Source organism: Taudactylus pleione, unplaced genomic scaffold (assembly GCF_031769625.1).
Source record: "Taudactylus pleione unplaced genomic scaffold, aTauple2 ptg000707l, whole genome shotgun sequence".
Taxonomy (NCBI): Eukaryota; Metazoa; Chordata; class Amphibia; order Anura; family Myobatrachidae; genus Taudactylus; species Taudactylus pleione.
This window is the reverse complement of record NW_028285109.1, coordinates 16340208-16355056: the sequence shown is the minus strand read 5'-3', so window position 1 is coordinate 16355056 and position 14849 is coordinate 16340208. Positions and strand designations below refer to the sequence as shown.

General features: G+C 44.8%; 1 protein-coding gene across 1 annotated transcript in view; it reads left to right on the top strand.

Annotated features, from left to right (window-relative positions):
- Positions 1–10219: 10219 nt before the first annotated feature.
- Positions 10220–14849, top strand: part of GALNT16 (polypeptide N-acetylgalactosaminyltransferase 16) — a 139075-nt gene continuing 134445 nt past the window's right edge. Inside the window, exon 1 of the mRNA XM_088456627.1 lies at positions 10220–10651. Within this exon, the coding sequence (XP_088312753.1) occupies positions 10472–10651 (180 nt within the window). The 5' untranslated portion in view covers positions 10220–10471. The remainder of the gene's footprint in view (positions 10652–14849) is intronic.

The window sequence follows — 14849 nt, the reverse complement described above, 5'->3', positions numbered from 1 at the left end:
ATGGACATCTGTTCAAAGGGATCATATTAAATATGCTCTATCACCATGGAAAATACTTTCTTAATATGGCTCGCAGAAAACGACTGCATTGGAACATTTTTTACATAATACACAAATGTAGATTATCCTTAAAAATATACTTCTCCATTATAATTACAAAATAAACCATACACAAACAATGGTCTAGGTCGAGTGGGTTAGCATGAAAGTGCTTAAAGTATTTAAGTGTTCAGGATAAAAGCCTTTCCTAATCTATTCCAGAATCTCTGAACCTCATAGTGAGTGAGGATGGTGATCGGTGCAAGTCTTTTAGGGGGTGTTTCACATTTAATAATCCTACTTTTTGTATCAATAAGTTCTGCCAGTCCTGCATGGATATCATGACTGTCCTCCTCATTTAGACCTTGGAGATGGTTCAAGCCTCAATGTCTTAAGCTGCATACACACACAACGATTTTGTTACCAACGATTTTATGAACGATTTTATGAACAATTTTTTGTCAGATTCAGATTTTTTAAAGTGTAATGAACGATATTTTTGAACTACAAATGATTTTTGCATATTCCCTTAATGAAAATCGTTGAGTTGGCCAGTCTGACTGAACTACAAACTACAAACGTAAACTCGCATGAACGATAATCGTTCATCATTTTAACTCAGAAAGTGAACAATTTTTACGATTGAATGATAAATGATATCGTTAACGATAATCGTTCAAAAAATCGTTTTGTGTGTATGCACCTTCAGTGAACGCAAGTTCACTGCTGATCGCAGATTCCCAATTATCAGGAGTATGCGTGTGCGCAGGGCCCATTCTGCAAGTGTGCAGAATAGGTCCTGCGTAGACACAGCCAGACCCTTGAATACCCCTTCCTGATTGACAAGGAGGGGCATTAAAGGGGAGGTGCAGGGTCGGCCGCCATTCCAGGAAACAGGGGCATGTCCATCCTGTTTTCCGGGAGTGGCAAGCCCAGGATCTACATTGATCAACGCATTGTCCTGGGCTCACAAGCTGGCCAGTCTGAGTAAGCTGAGGCTTACTCAGCTGTCCGGAGTCCTGGCACCATCCATCATCGCGACCATCGACCACCGATGGTCACGATGGTGATCCCAGCCTGCAATCTCCATCGCAGAGCTGGGATCGCAAATGCAGCAGGGGGTGTCATACTCCTCCTGCTGCATTTGCATTATTGCAAGGATCTCAATTGCAAAGCTGCTTGCGTGCAGCTTTACGATTGTGATCCTTGTTGAATTAGGGCCTGATTCAGCCCTGGGGCGCAAGAAGAAGTGGAACCGTCACTGCGGCAGCATTTAAAGAGAGAGAGAGAAAGAGAGACAGGCTCTTTGTTCAATAGCCTGATTAAGGAAGGCAATACAGGGGTTGGGTACGTGATCCTAACGGTCAGGATGCCAACGATTACAATACCAACAACCAAAAGCAGCATCCCGACTGTAAAAATCCTGACAGATTTAGGTAAGTATAACCCTGACCCTAACCCACCCCTCGCGCAGCCTAACCCTAACCCTCCCCTCCTGCAGTCTAGCCCTCCCCCTAACCCTAATACTTACCACCGGAATGTGTCAGGATTCCATCGGGATGCCACTGATGGCACGGTGACCGCCGGGATCCTTGTTACATCCCCAATATAATTGTACTATACTTTTTATGTAATTTTGCTTCTATTAAAATACAAACCATTAAAGCCTTATGTCTGTCTAAAGTACATTGTGAGTGTAAGGCATCATATTTGAAGTAGATGCAACCCAGAGCTAGCTAAAGCGATCACCACGCCTACTTGCATGATGGTCATGCCCACTTTGATGTCATGACATAGAAACCCCCTCTAGACATCCTGTATTTTCCCTTGAATGTGATTACTTAGTGCCTGATTCAGAGATGTACGCTAATGCATTCGCATCTGTGATCCCGAATGCAGCTGCTGTGCCAAACTATGCAAATTATGTAGCCGGCTGAAAATGTATTGAGATGCCACCAGCGGCTTTGCAGATCCAAGCAAGTGCGTACAAATTTGCAATCACCGTCACAGATCAATTGGCCATATGAGCAGCCCTATGGTCACACAGAATCGGCGTCTGAACTGAGATGTCGGAACCACCTTATCTGTGTACTGATTTGCAGATGCAGCCTAAGACTCGCCTTGAAAACGATCAGGACATGCCACCTGCGTTTTTTGCCACCACTCCCTATTATCTCCTTCAACCAGTCCCAGACTGTCAATCACTTTGTGAAGAAATCCCCTTTGCCAGCAGCATCGCAAAGGTACCTTGGCGTATGCGCAGTGCGACCGTGATGCATGCACAGTCAACCGATAATCGCTCAAATGCGTAAATATCAGACTAAAGTGTATCTCTGAATCAGGCCTTTATTGTAAGTCACTGACTTCAGACACGTAGCAGGATATTCAAAAACAGTATACAATTGAAAGAAGCCATGTGTAGGTGGTGATATACAGTGTCTGGGGCCTATTCATTATCGATAAATGGCCCGGTAGCCATGTGGAAATGCTAGTTTATGCATATTTTAGTTACCGGACCATTCATCATTAGGGGTTTGGTAGGACCACCTGATATTCAGCAAACTCCGAAACCTGAAAGTCCTCATAGTTTGCGTCCGAGAACAAGCGCCATCTTCAGATGACGCTTGTTCTCAGATCCCCGGTCCTTCCTTTAGGAAGGAGTTCCGGGGATGCGAAGAGGGATGCGAGCGAATCCCTCAGTGGCCTCCTCACGACCTCCCCAGTGGCTGTGCACATGCGTGACCTCGGGTCGATGGGGAGGAGGTAAGTTACGCTGCTACTTATGTAGCTCCGATACTAACCGAGGGGACAGCTGCTTTTCGGAGCAGCTGTCCCCGCACCGGAGCAATGATGAATTGCTCCTGTGTCAAGTTTCCGATGCTACTTAAGTATCCCTCGCAGCGAGATCAATACTTAATAATCGGGGGCCGTACGGCCTCCGATGATGAATGGGCCCCTAAGGTCCTCTTCACATCCCCGGAACTCCTTCCCATAGGATGGCGCTTGTTCTCGAAAGCAAACTACAAAAACTTTCCGTTTTCGGAGTTTGCTAAATATCAGTTGGTCCTACCAGACCAGATGACTAATGGCTCGGTAACTAAAATATGCGGAAACTAGCGTTTCTAAATGGTTACCGAGCCATTTATCAATGTTTTATAAATAAAAGTAATTTAAACAGTACTGCTTTGTCCTAATATATAGGACCATGCGTAAAGAGTTCCTTTTCCCATCAATACAGCTCATATCTCCAGCAACATTATTTGCCTTTTGATAAATAAGCGTATGTGCTGTTGTGCCAGTGCTGTTTGCTTGCCATCCAGGCTAAAATTTCCAGGGCGGCCCCTGCCAATCAAAACATACCCAGAAGATCCTTTGCTCATAGACCTCAACAACTGCCTTCTCCAGCCTAAACTAAGGTTCGAAAGGGTGATCCTTGAGAAGATTGAATTATTTCACAGTAAAATCTCTGGAGATGGAGGGGCTAATATAATAGGTTGCGAGCTGCAAGCGTTGCTGGAACTCCAGCGAATCTAGCTGTATTTTTTAAGCACCAATCATTTTAATGGCAACACCAAGTTGGTTTTGCCTTTAAAACAGGGATGAGGAACCTCCTGCCCGTGGGCCTTATAAGGCCCTCAGAGCTTTTTTCTGCTAACCTTATTTGGCTAGCAGGGTGACTAGAATGGTACACTGCAGCCAGAATCTATGCAGCAGTGCCGTCTGGAACGTCCTCAGGATGCTCCGGGCAGTGCTGTTATCACCGGCGATTGTGGCCCCGCTCCCATGTGACATCAGGCGGAGGGAGCATGGCCTAAACCAGGCCTGCAAATAATCTTATATAATATATCAAAATGGCCCTCGGCAGAAAAAAGGTTCCCCACTCCTGCTTTAAAATGTTTTCCGCTTTAAAAATACGGGAAGATTCATAGGAGTTCCTCCAGCGGCTGCAGCTCGCACCTGTTGCGATTCCAGGTGGAATCGACTAAGATAGCATAGAGCGGAGGTTTGAGTAGGGAGTTGGTGGGGGTACACCTTTGAGCGGTCTTTCGTTGCTACAGTGTTAATGGTTAAAAGTGGGACTGGCAGGTTGAAGTCTGGTGCCAGCCTTGAGAGCTGAAATGCAGTGACTAATCGTGGCCAAGGGTTAAGGATGTGATGCAGCCTTGGGGCTGTTGAGGCAGCCTTGAGGGCTGATTAAGTCTTTGCTAGTTGTGGCCTGTGGCCAAGGGTGAGATGCAGCCTTTTGGCTGTGAAAGCAGCCTTGAGGGCTGGTCTGTCTTGGCTAGTTGTAGCCTGAGGGCTAAGGTTGAGATGCAGCCTTTGGGCCGTGGATGCAGCCTTGAGGGCTGGTCTGTCTTGGCTAGTTGTAGCCTGAGGGCCAAGGTTGGGATGCAGCCTTTGTGCTGTGGATGCAGCCTTGAGGGCTGATAAGTCTTTGATGTAAATTGAAACAAGGCAGGAAGATGTTACCAATGTTGCCGGGTTGACACTAGTGGTGATGCGTCGGATTGCGCACTTAGGACGCTTAGTTGTGACCAGTGCCGCCGGGATGACACTGGCTACGGTGTTCTAGATTTGCGCACTTGAGATGCTGAGATGTGATCAGTGCCGCCGGCCCTGTTTCAGGTGATTTTTTGGTGAGAGGGTCTAATTCCAGGAAACTACAGCTCACCCACGTAAGGGGCATCTTGCGAACTACACAAGAAGAAACCTCTCTTAAAGGTCATAGGAACCAGAATATATCAAAGAAAGACATTTCACCTCATTAAGAGACTTTCTGACTAATTGAGTGTCAAAGATACAGTTTTTATTTTAATTTTGCACCTATTTAGTGCCCTCAAATCTTTTTTGTTGTATGTTGTTTGTTGGGGTCCACTAACAGGGGTTCCGATTAGAGGTGCTGCTTAATTTTCAGCGAGCGCAAGATAAAGGTATTGTGTATTGAGATATATATATATATATATTTTACCACCAATTAATATTAGCCCTAATATAATTAATACATAGTATTGCTCTCTTAAGCAAATGAAACATTGTTTACTTCTATTGTATAAGGGATTATTCGTTATTCTGCCGGGTTTTCAAAACAGGTGACTGATATATTTAGAGGTTCTTATTCTATAATAATGCAAAATCTAGGATGGCAACTTTCAGGTTTCTGGCAGCTTCTGTGATTTTGCCTTTAAAAAAAAATCAGTTTTAAAATAAAGTGCCCTTTACTAAATCTACTGCTTAGGGGTCAATTCAATTAGATGCAAGTTTAATCCTGCGAGTCAATGTCAGGGTTTAATTCAGCAGCATACACAATGGCGATTACGGACGCAGAGCGAGCGATTGTTTGCCATTGGCAATGCGTATAAGCCACACTGTGTTTGCGTAGTGATTGCAATGTGATTACGGACGCACAGAGGAATTCATAGAAAAGTGAGTGACAAGTTGTCAGCATTTGGGGGTGGCCTGAAAACGCAGACTTATCTGTCCGTTTGAATGACGTTCCATGAGTGTGCATAAATTAGCCACTGCGATTGTCTACGCAGCAGAGCTCTCTGCGTGCAGGGAGACTTGCAGAATTTGTTCCTGAGCATAGCAGTACATACATGTAATGGGCACTATTATAGATAAGTCCTAGATAAATTTATACAATATGTCAGTATTAGGGATGTTAGGGACTCACCTGATTAGGTCACTGTGGCGTGGTAGGTGGGTAAACATCTTTGGCCAAACATGTACTAAGAACCTCTATATAAAACCTCTATATAAAACCATGTTAATTGATAGTTTATTATATATATTTTGATGTTTATTATTCTTAGTACTTAGAGTGTGCATCAGCTTCCCCCCTTTTTTCTGCATTAGAGTTTGTAATTAGTCAAACATGTTGTAAATGATACGTGACCAACCAAGGTGCGTCGGTGGTACCGATGTTTACGCAGAAGAGCGACATTGGACGGATATGAGAAAGCAGCAGTGGGCATCTCTATGCTGGCTTAGCTTTGGCAGCTGAGATCACATTAGCGTCCGCTGCTGAATCAGGCCCTCACAGCGAACTTGTACTGCGAAATGCATTTGCAATTCATTTCCAAACTCGCATTGCTTTTACTGAGGAAATTTGCTGTTTTTTGTGCACAGCTCCCCGAGTAGCGGGAATCTTTATTTTAAGGTAAAAATGTCGGGACACAGTGAAAAACCTCTAATACACTCCTCCCAATAAATAACCCTGCACTTTGAGGGGTTTAAGTAGCATAATTTAGCCAATAAACACGTCAGTTTTCAGGTGAATTTCTCTAAAAAAGCTCAATGATGGGTTAAATGATGTGGGGCAGGGACATGGAGGTGTAAATGATGTAGGACTAGTACATGGAGATGTAAATTATTTGGGACAGGTATGTGGAGGTGTAAATGATGTGGGACAGTTATGTGGAGGTGTAAATGATGTGGGACAGGGACATGGAGGTGTAAATGATGTGGGACAGGTATGTGAAGGTGAAAATGATGTGGGACAGGGACATGGAGGTGTAAATGATGTGGGACTGGTATGTGGAGGTGTAAATGATGTGGGACAGGTATGTGGAAATGTAAATGATGTGGGACAGGTGTGTGGTGCTGTAAATTATGTGGGACTGGTATATGGAGGTGTAAATGATGTGGGACTGGTACATGGAGGTGTAAATGATGTGGGACTGGTATATGGAGGTGTAAATGATGTGGGACTGGTACATGGAGGTGTAAATGATGTGGAACTGGTACATGGAGATGTAAATGATGTGGGCCAGGTATGTGGAAGGGAAAATGATGTGGGACAGGGACATGGAGGTGTAAATGTTGTGGGACTGGTATGTGGAGGTGTAAATGATGTGGGACAGGTATGTGGAGGTGTAAATTATGTGGGACCGGTACATGGAGGTGTAAATGATGTGGGACCGGTACATGGAGGTGTAAATGATGTGGGACAGGTACGTGGAGGTGTAAATGATGTGGGACAGGTACGTGGAGGTGTACTTGATATGGGACAGGTACATGGAGGTGTACTTGATGTGGGACAGGTACGTGGAGATGTAAATGATGTGGGACAGGTATGTGAAGGTGAAAATTATGTAGAACAGGTAGGTGGAGGTGCAAATTATGTAGGACAGGTATGTGAAGGTGAAAATGATGTGGGACAAGTACGTGGAGGTGTAAATGATGTGGGACAGGGACGTGAAGGCGAAAATTATGTGGGGCAGAATGTGGAGGTGTAAATTATGTAGGACAGGTATGTGGAGATGTAAATGATGTGGGACAGGTACGTGGAGATGTACATGATATGGGACAGCTATGTGAAGGTGTAAATGGTGTGGGACAGGTACGTGGAGGTGTAAATGGTGTGGGACAGGTATGTCAGGGCCGGATTAAGGGGTGAGGGGGCGACAGGGATGGTCGTCCCGGGGACCCCACATATAGAGGGGCCCCAACACAGGGTTGATGTGACCCTGCCGAGAATAGACCCCTCAGAGCAGCTCCCGAGTCCCCTCATCAGCGTCATGTGACACATGTCTGTGATACTGAGGAGGGAACCCAGGAGCAGCTCTGCCGGCCTGGACACATCAGGTGAGAGAGGTTCCATATGGGGCTGGAGGGGGGGGGGGACGGGACGTAGGCACAGGCGCCATGTGGCTTGGGCAGATCCATAACCAGACTTTTTGGTGACCAGTGCCAGAGAGAGCATTGGCGCTCCCTCCCCCCATTTTTTAAATAGGGATATAAGATAGTGCACCTGAAAAAGAGCCATGGCTTCATGGGGAAGGGCCAGGGAAGAGACAGGGCGGGTCAGGAGATGCTGGAGATAAAAGAAGAGGAAGCTACAAGTGAGAATGATAATAAACAAGAATATTGACAGGCCCAAACAGCACCCCCTGCCCTGCGGTGTCCTGTGCCATGGCACTGGTCGCACTACCTTAATTACGGCCCTGGGGTTGGGGAGGAGGGGTATAGGCACAGGCGCCATGTGGCTTGTGGGGGACCCCCACAACTTAGTTGCCCCGGGGCCCTCACAAGCCTTAATCCGACCCTGAGGTATGTGGAGGTGTAAATTATATGGGACAGCTATGTGAGGTGTAAATGATGTGGGATAGGTATGTGGATGTGTAAATGATGTGAGACAGGTATGTGGATGTGTAAATGATGTGAGACAGGTATGTGGAGGTGTAAATGATGTGGGACAGGTATGTGGTGGTGTAAATAATGCAGGACAGGTATGTGGAGGTGTAAATGATGTGGGACAGGTATGTGGAGGTGTAAATGATGTGAGACAGGTATGTGGAGGTGTAAGTGTTGTGAGACTGGTATGTGGAAGTGTAAATGATGTGGGACAGGTATGTGGTGGTGTAAATAATGCAGGACAGGTATGTGGAGGTGTAAATGATGTGGGACAGGTATGTGGAGGTGTAAATGATGTGAGACAGGTATGTGGAGGTGTAAGTGTTGTGAGACAGGTATGTGGAAGTGTAAATGATGTTAGACAGGTATGTGGTGGTGTAAATTATGTGAGACAGGTACCTGGAGGTGGGACAGGTACGTTGGACAGGTACGTGGAGGTGTAAATGATGTGGGACACGTATGTGGAGGTGTAAATGATGTGGAATAGGTATGTGAAGGTGTAAATTATGAGACAGGTACGTGGAGGTGTAAATTATGTGGGATAGGTATGTGGAGGTATAAATGACGTGAGACAGGTACGTGAGGTGTAAATGATGTGGAATAGGTATGTGGAGGTGCAAATTATGTGAGACAGGTACGTGGAGGTGTAAATGATGTGGGACAGGTACGTGGAGGTGTAAATGATGTGGGACAGGTATGTGGAGGTGTAAATGATGTGGAATAGGTATGCGAAGGTGTAAATTATGTGAGACAGGTACGTGGAGGTGTAAAATATGTGGGATAGGTATGTGGAGGCGTAAATTATGTGGAATAGGTATGTGAAGGTGTCAATTATGTGAGACAGGTACGTGGAGGTGTAAATGATGTGGAATAGGTATGTGGAGGTGTAAATGGTGTGGAAAAGGTATGTGGAGGTGTAAATGATGTGGGACAGATACGTGACCTGATTAAAAATGACATTGGCGCTGTACTTGGCAGAGTACAGGGGGTTGCTGCTTGCTGGGACGGCGGGTCCCCTAAGCCACTGGGCCTCATAGCAAATCAAACCTTGTATCACAGTTCAGGAAGACTAACCTCCTTCTGGTCTTTCCTAGGCAGTGGGCACAAGGTTTCTCCCTGTTTGTCTCAGTGTAGAAAAATTTTGAATTTCCTGGACTTTTCATGGCAAAGGGGAGGGGGACGTGGTGGGGGAGGCTTAACACTTTTTATGCCCACTGCCATGTTCCGATACAGTAAAAGAAGACTGTGGTACAAAATAAATTTTCCTTAATATATTTATCGTTTAGATAAAAAAAAAAATCACACTTATGCTCAATAATTTTCAAACCACCTCTAGATCGGTGGTTCTCAAATTCAGTTCCGAAGTACCCCAAACAGGTCATGTTTTCTTAAGTTCTTTAAGCATGCACAGATGAGTTCATCTATTTTATTGGGTTAATAGTTATCCCACCTGTTTCCGCAGACAGAAATCTTGAAAACATGACCTGTTGGGGAAAGTTGAGAACCACTGCTCTAGAAGAGCATCTCTTATAAGCATAGATAAAGCCAGACAATATGGGCAGAATTCGTTTGCAGAAAGGCAAATGTTTCAGCGACTTTGCCGCAGAATTTCAAGCTGTACTTTTTTTAATTTATAGGTAAAACAAGGTGAATTTGCAACCTGGGGCCCTATTACATTCCCCCCATTGTGTCAGCAGTGGACACTGGTATACACCTATAAACACCTGCCTTTCTGACATTAAGCATACACCCTTTTGCTACATTTGAAAGCTTAAACTTATTTACATATTCACTAATCATCACACACACAGTAAGCACCAAATTACGTACAGAGTGGAAATCTCATGAAAGCTAGTATTGTATAAGCTTTACTGAACAATCCTCAGGATTCCATTTTTCAGCGCAGCATATCTGAATGAAGCACAGGACATTTTTATACGTGTGTGAGATGAGTGTAAAATCACAACACTAGTGAAGTTTGGCCCACTCCCTCATTTACATCTGACAGACTGTTGGCTGCAATCTGTGTGGACATTAGGACCCTGAGGAGGATGAACTCGCTCTGCAGGACTGAGCTAAAACAAACAGCTGAGTGAGAGGAGAGAGAAGGGAGGGAGATACAGAAAGAGAGAGAGAGAGTGAGGCAGAGAGATACAGGAGACTGAAGGCTGGGAAGAGACAGCAGGAGAGGAGGAGGAGGAGAGCATAGGAGATACACAGCCTGTGAGATAATGTAGATCTGCTGGCAGCCTCTCACCTCCTCCTTTCCTACTAGCCAGTACATCTTGTCTGCAGGATGAGGAGGATCAGGGCTAATGCCATCGCCATCCTGACTGTAGCTTGGATCCTGGGGACCTTCTACTACCTATGGCAGGACAACAAACCCCATCCTGCAACATCCAGCAGATCTCCAGGCAGGAGTCGGGCAGCCCTCAGACAGGAGGTGCACAGAGAGGACAGGACCAGTCCCCAGGCTGTGAGTATATAGCAGCAGCAGCTTTCACTAGGGCTGCACCTTATCATGTATACACTCTGAGGGGGAGGGGGCTTGAGGACTGGTCCCCTGTGACTAATGTCTCCGACCAAAGATTCCTTTAAAAAGAAAAAAGCATAATAAGCAATCCCCTATCATCAGATGGAATAACTGGTAGTAGAGATTCCACCATTTATCACGAATACAGATCATATACTCATGTAATATAGCTGTCTATTCCATAACTCATTCATGTGTATGTCTCCCAGAATAAAACGTCCCACTTTAATTCAGGTACCCCAAGTTAAGGCTGCCTATTGCTGAAGTGCTGTATTGTAATTAACCCTCTCTAAATCTATTGTTACTCTGTAGTATTATGATAATAAGTGCCTTATTTTTTAAAACAATTGTTCAATATGATAAATGTTCAGCTAAATTGTATTATAGACTTCAGAAAATTGAAAGTAAATAACACATTTTATCCTGTTTATTGCCTAAGATTTTAACTTCATGTGCTACAGTGGCTTATCAATTCCTGAAAATAACCTGCTTCTATAATACCACAGGACTGTTTCTCATACTAGTTCTACATTTAAGACTTCCATGATAATTAGTGTATAGAGCCTTCATGTTATAATAATTTATCCGAACATTTAGAACCTGGCAGTCATAGAATTTCATATCCTAGACTCTTATTGTAATGACCCATAAGAATCCCTGTAACAGAGCGTTATTAAATATGAGGTGGCCTATAATAATTTTTAATATTCTACATAGTATAACAGCTAATATCCATGTATATCCCTGTTCAAGCATACAATATTATATATTATGTCCTCACATATAAAGGTCTCTGGGCCTGATTCAGCAAGGAACGCAACTGATAACACGCACGCCATCGGCCGATTGTTGCGCATGCGTATTGATCGCAGTGTGTGTCCGTGAACCGGCTACTGCGATCGGGACTGCGATAGCAGAGACTACGCTGACCCATCGCAGAGTGATTTACAGGAAGTGCCATTTGTGTGTGGTAACGGGGTGGTAGGCCGAACGCAGGCATGCCAGTGCGTTTGAAAGCCGTTGCAGGGGCATGCATTAATTATCCAGTGCAATGCCCTACGCAGCCTGAGGCCTGATAGCTTGCGTGGAAGTTAGCAATTTCAGAGTAAGGTCAGAGCTTGTGCAAGTGTGCGGGAGGCTGCGATGGTACTCGATTGTACTTATGGTTTCTCAGTCTTTCTAAACATTACGGATGTGTGTAAGGTAAAGCGGGCGTCCCTATGTAGTGCTGCGGCAGCATTGCCAACGCAATGGATTAGCATACGATCGCAGTTGAACTGCGTGCGTAATCAATATTACATTCGCAGTTGCGTTCTTTAGTGAATCAGGCCCTCTGCCCAAGTACTGAACAACATATATACAATACATATCAGCTGATCCGTGAAATTCCCATCTACTGTGCTAATAATATCCTTTTAAACTACTATATCATCACATCTAATAACCGTTCTATCAATATTATACATCCCGCCCCTTGTAATTTGATTGTATTTGTGAAATCTTTAATAGTTTTAGTCAGATGTCTGATTTGCACAGTGTATAAGAATGTAAATGCCTTTTTGTGTCTTATAACACACCTCACGTATTTAATCACAAGATATATGCTCGGTGTTCAGTTATGCTTGAAAAAATCAAATTCTCCTGTCACTAATACTTGGGGATTGTGTTCTGTACCTATTCACAAGGGTTCAGAGTATGCAGCAAGGGTCATACTAAAAAGTGTGGGGGTGGATGGTTTTTAATCTCTGTGTGCATGCTGATATTATGAGTTCTGGTATCCATGGCAGCCAGGGTTGGTGAAATGTGCCCAGCTTAATAGTGATTTAACTTGTACTTGGATTCTATGAAATCTAGTTTGCATTTTGTAGCTGAAAGAGAGACACTTGGGAAGCTAAGTCAATCCTCTTAGACTGTACAACCCAGGTTTTTCATGGCTTGGGCCTCAAAGATCAGATCTTAAGCTGGGTACACACTACATGATTTGTCGTGCAATCATTGTACCTGTGACCACGCTGCACAACAGTCATGTGTGTACACACAAATCACCGTTTGATGAATTTGTGGACGCATCTTCCCATCTGATGTGCTGCACATCAGATGGGATGACGCGGTGTACAATGTGGTGCGGAAGCATTCTCGCACATGATATATCGTGTTATCATACGACGGATGGTGCATTGTGTATACTGACACGATATATCGCGTATTGGGGAAGGAGAAACATGCATTTGTAAAGCCATTGACTGCCACAGGTTGCACTGCCTTAGCTTGAAGCTAATTCCATTGACTATAGTATGACATCCAAAACCTACATAGAGAAATGCCTAGCATATGCTTATTACTGTGGATGTGCGAGTGGAAAATGTGCCATTACTACATTGATTTTTTCAAAATGGCATTAAATTTAATTGATATGTTGTTGTGCTACATCAACACAGTGCTCATGGGTATATAGAACACAGTGATATTGATTCATAGACTGCATTTACCATGCAAATGTAAATAATATAATGTATTTCAGTTGTTTCACTACAGTATGATCTTGCATGGAGTGTGAACTTGCATGGAGTGCACTGCCATATAGTAATTACAAAACATTTTTATTTCCCAAGCCCCCTGCATGATGTGAGAATGGCCGTTCACTGTTTCCTATGTGTCTGGCTGTGTAATCTTGAATTAGCTGATTGTCAAAGTTTCTCTATGACCTAATGATTCAACTCTGAGTTCTGGTATGAGGCAATATTGTCACGTATAAGCAACGAGAATGTCTGCATCTTCCACATGATGTAAGTGCTTAAAATGATAAGCTAAATATTTAATACATGTAACTGGCAAGGGTGGTTTGGTGTAGCTAAAGGGAATTATTATTATTTTTTTTTTAAATAAAAAAAAACACACCATAATATAAAAGGTACTTGCTTATTTTGTTTTGGCCTGCACAAATTTGTCTTCAGTCGGAGTTGATGTATCTGTAGGTATGGGTGGCATGTGGGCATGGCATGAATCTTTAGCACATGAGTATATAGTGGTTTATGTATCAAGCAGTGATTAGCGTGGAGAAGTGAACCAATGGCATTGTTGCCCATAGCAACCAGTTGGCTCCTACCTATTATTTTATAGACTGTACTTGATAAATGCTACTTCAAAGCTGATGGGCAACTTCTCCATTGGTCCACTTCTCCACGCTTTTCACAGTTTGATTCATTAAACCTCCTAGTCTTGAGCGAATGTTGACCACAGACAATTTAACTATGCTTACATGGGAATTGGATTGAAATGCCGGCGGCTGTTTCAAATCCCGATAGCGGATGCCCGACATTAGGAGATCCTGACTGAGGTAGGTAAGTATACAGGGGTGTATCTATAATGGGTGCAGGGTGTGCGGGGCAAACGGCCCCTGAGTCCAGGGGGGCCCCGCACACCCTTCACCCATAATATTACTTACCTCTCCGCACCACGTCGGCGTGGGGGTCCGACGCTGTAAAAATGACTGGAAAATGGCCGCCGCAGCCATTTTCCCGTCGTTTGCGCATGCGCAGCACAGGGAAAGTGGCCGCCGCGGCCATTTTCCCTGTGACCTGTGCATACTCTATAGACTCTGGGCACACTGTAGTGCCCAGAGTCTATAACTCTGGTGCTGGCCGCGCACAGCTCAGTGCGCTGCTGGCCGCCCGGACAGAGAGGAGGGGGCCCGTGTCGTAGACTGCACATGGGCCCCCTCCTCTCTAGAAACGCCCCTGTAAGTATACTAACTCTGCCTTGTCTCCCCCCCCTAACCCTCCAGTAGTGGTGCCTAACCCTAACCTACCCCCCAGGGGTGCCTAAATCTAACACCCCCTCCCCGCATCCTAAACCTAACCCTCCCGGGGGGGATGCCTGAACCTGACCTCCCCCTGGTGGTGCCTAACCCTCCCTCCAAGGGGTGCCTAACCCTAATCTCTCCCCCCCACCTGCTAAACCTAACGCTAACCCCGCTAGATACCCTAATACTAGCGGCGGATAACGCTAAGGGCGCCCCGGACTTAACTTCATTAGGACTGGCGTCCTCGGCATTCCGGCGTCAGGCTCAACATAGACATCGATATTTCGACGCTTATGTTACATCCCTTGCCGGTATTCCGCTGTCGGCATTGAGACCTCT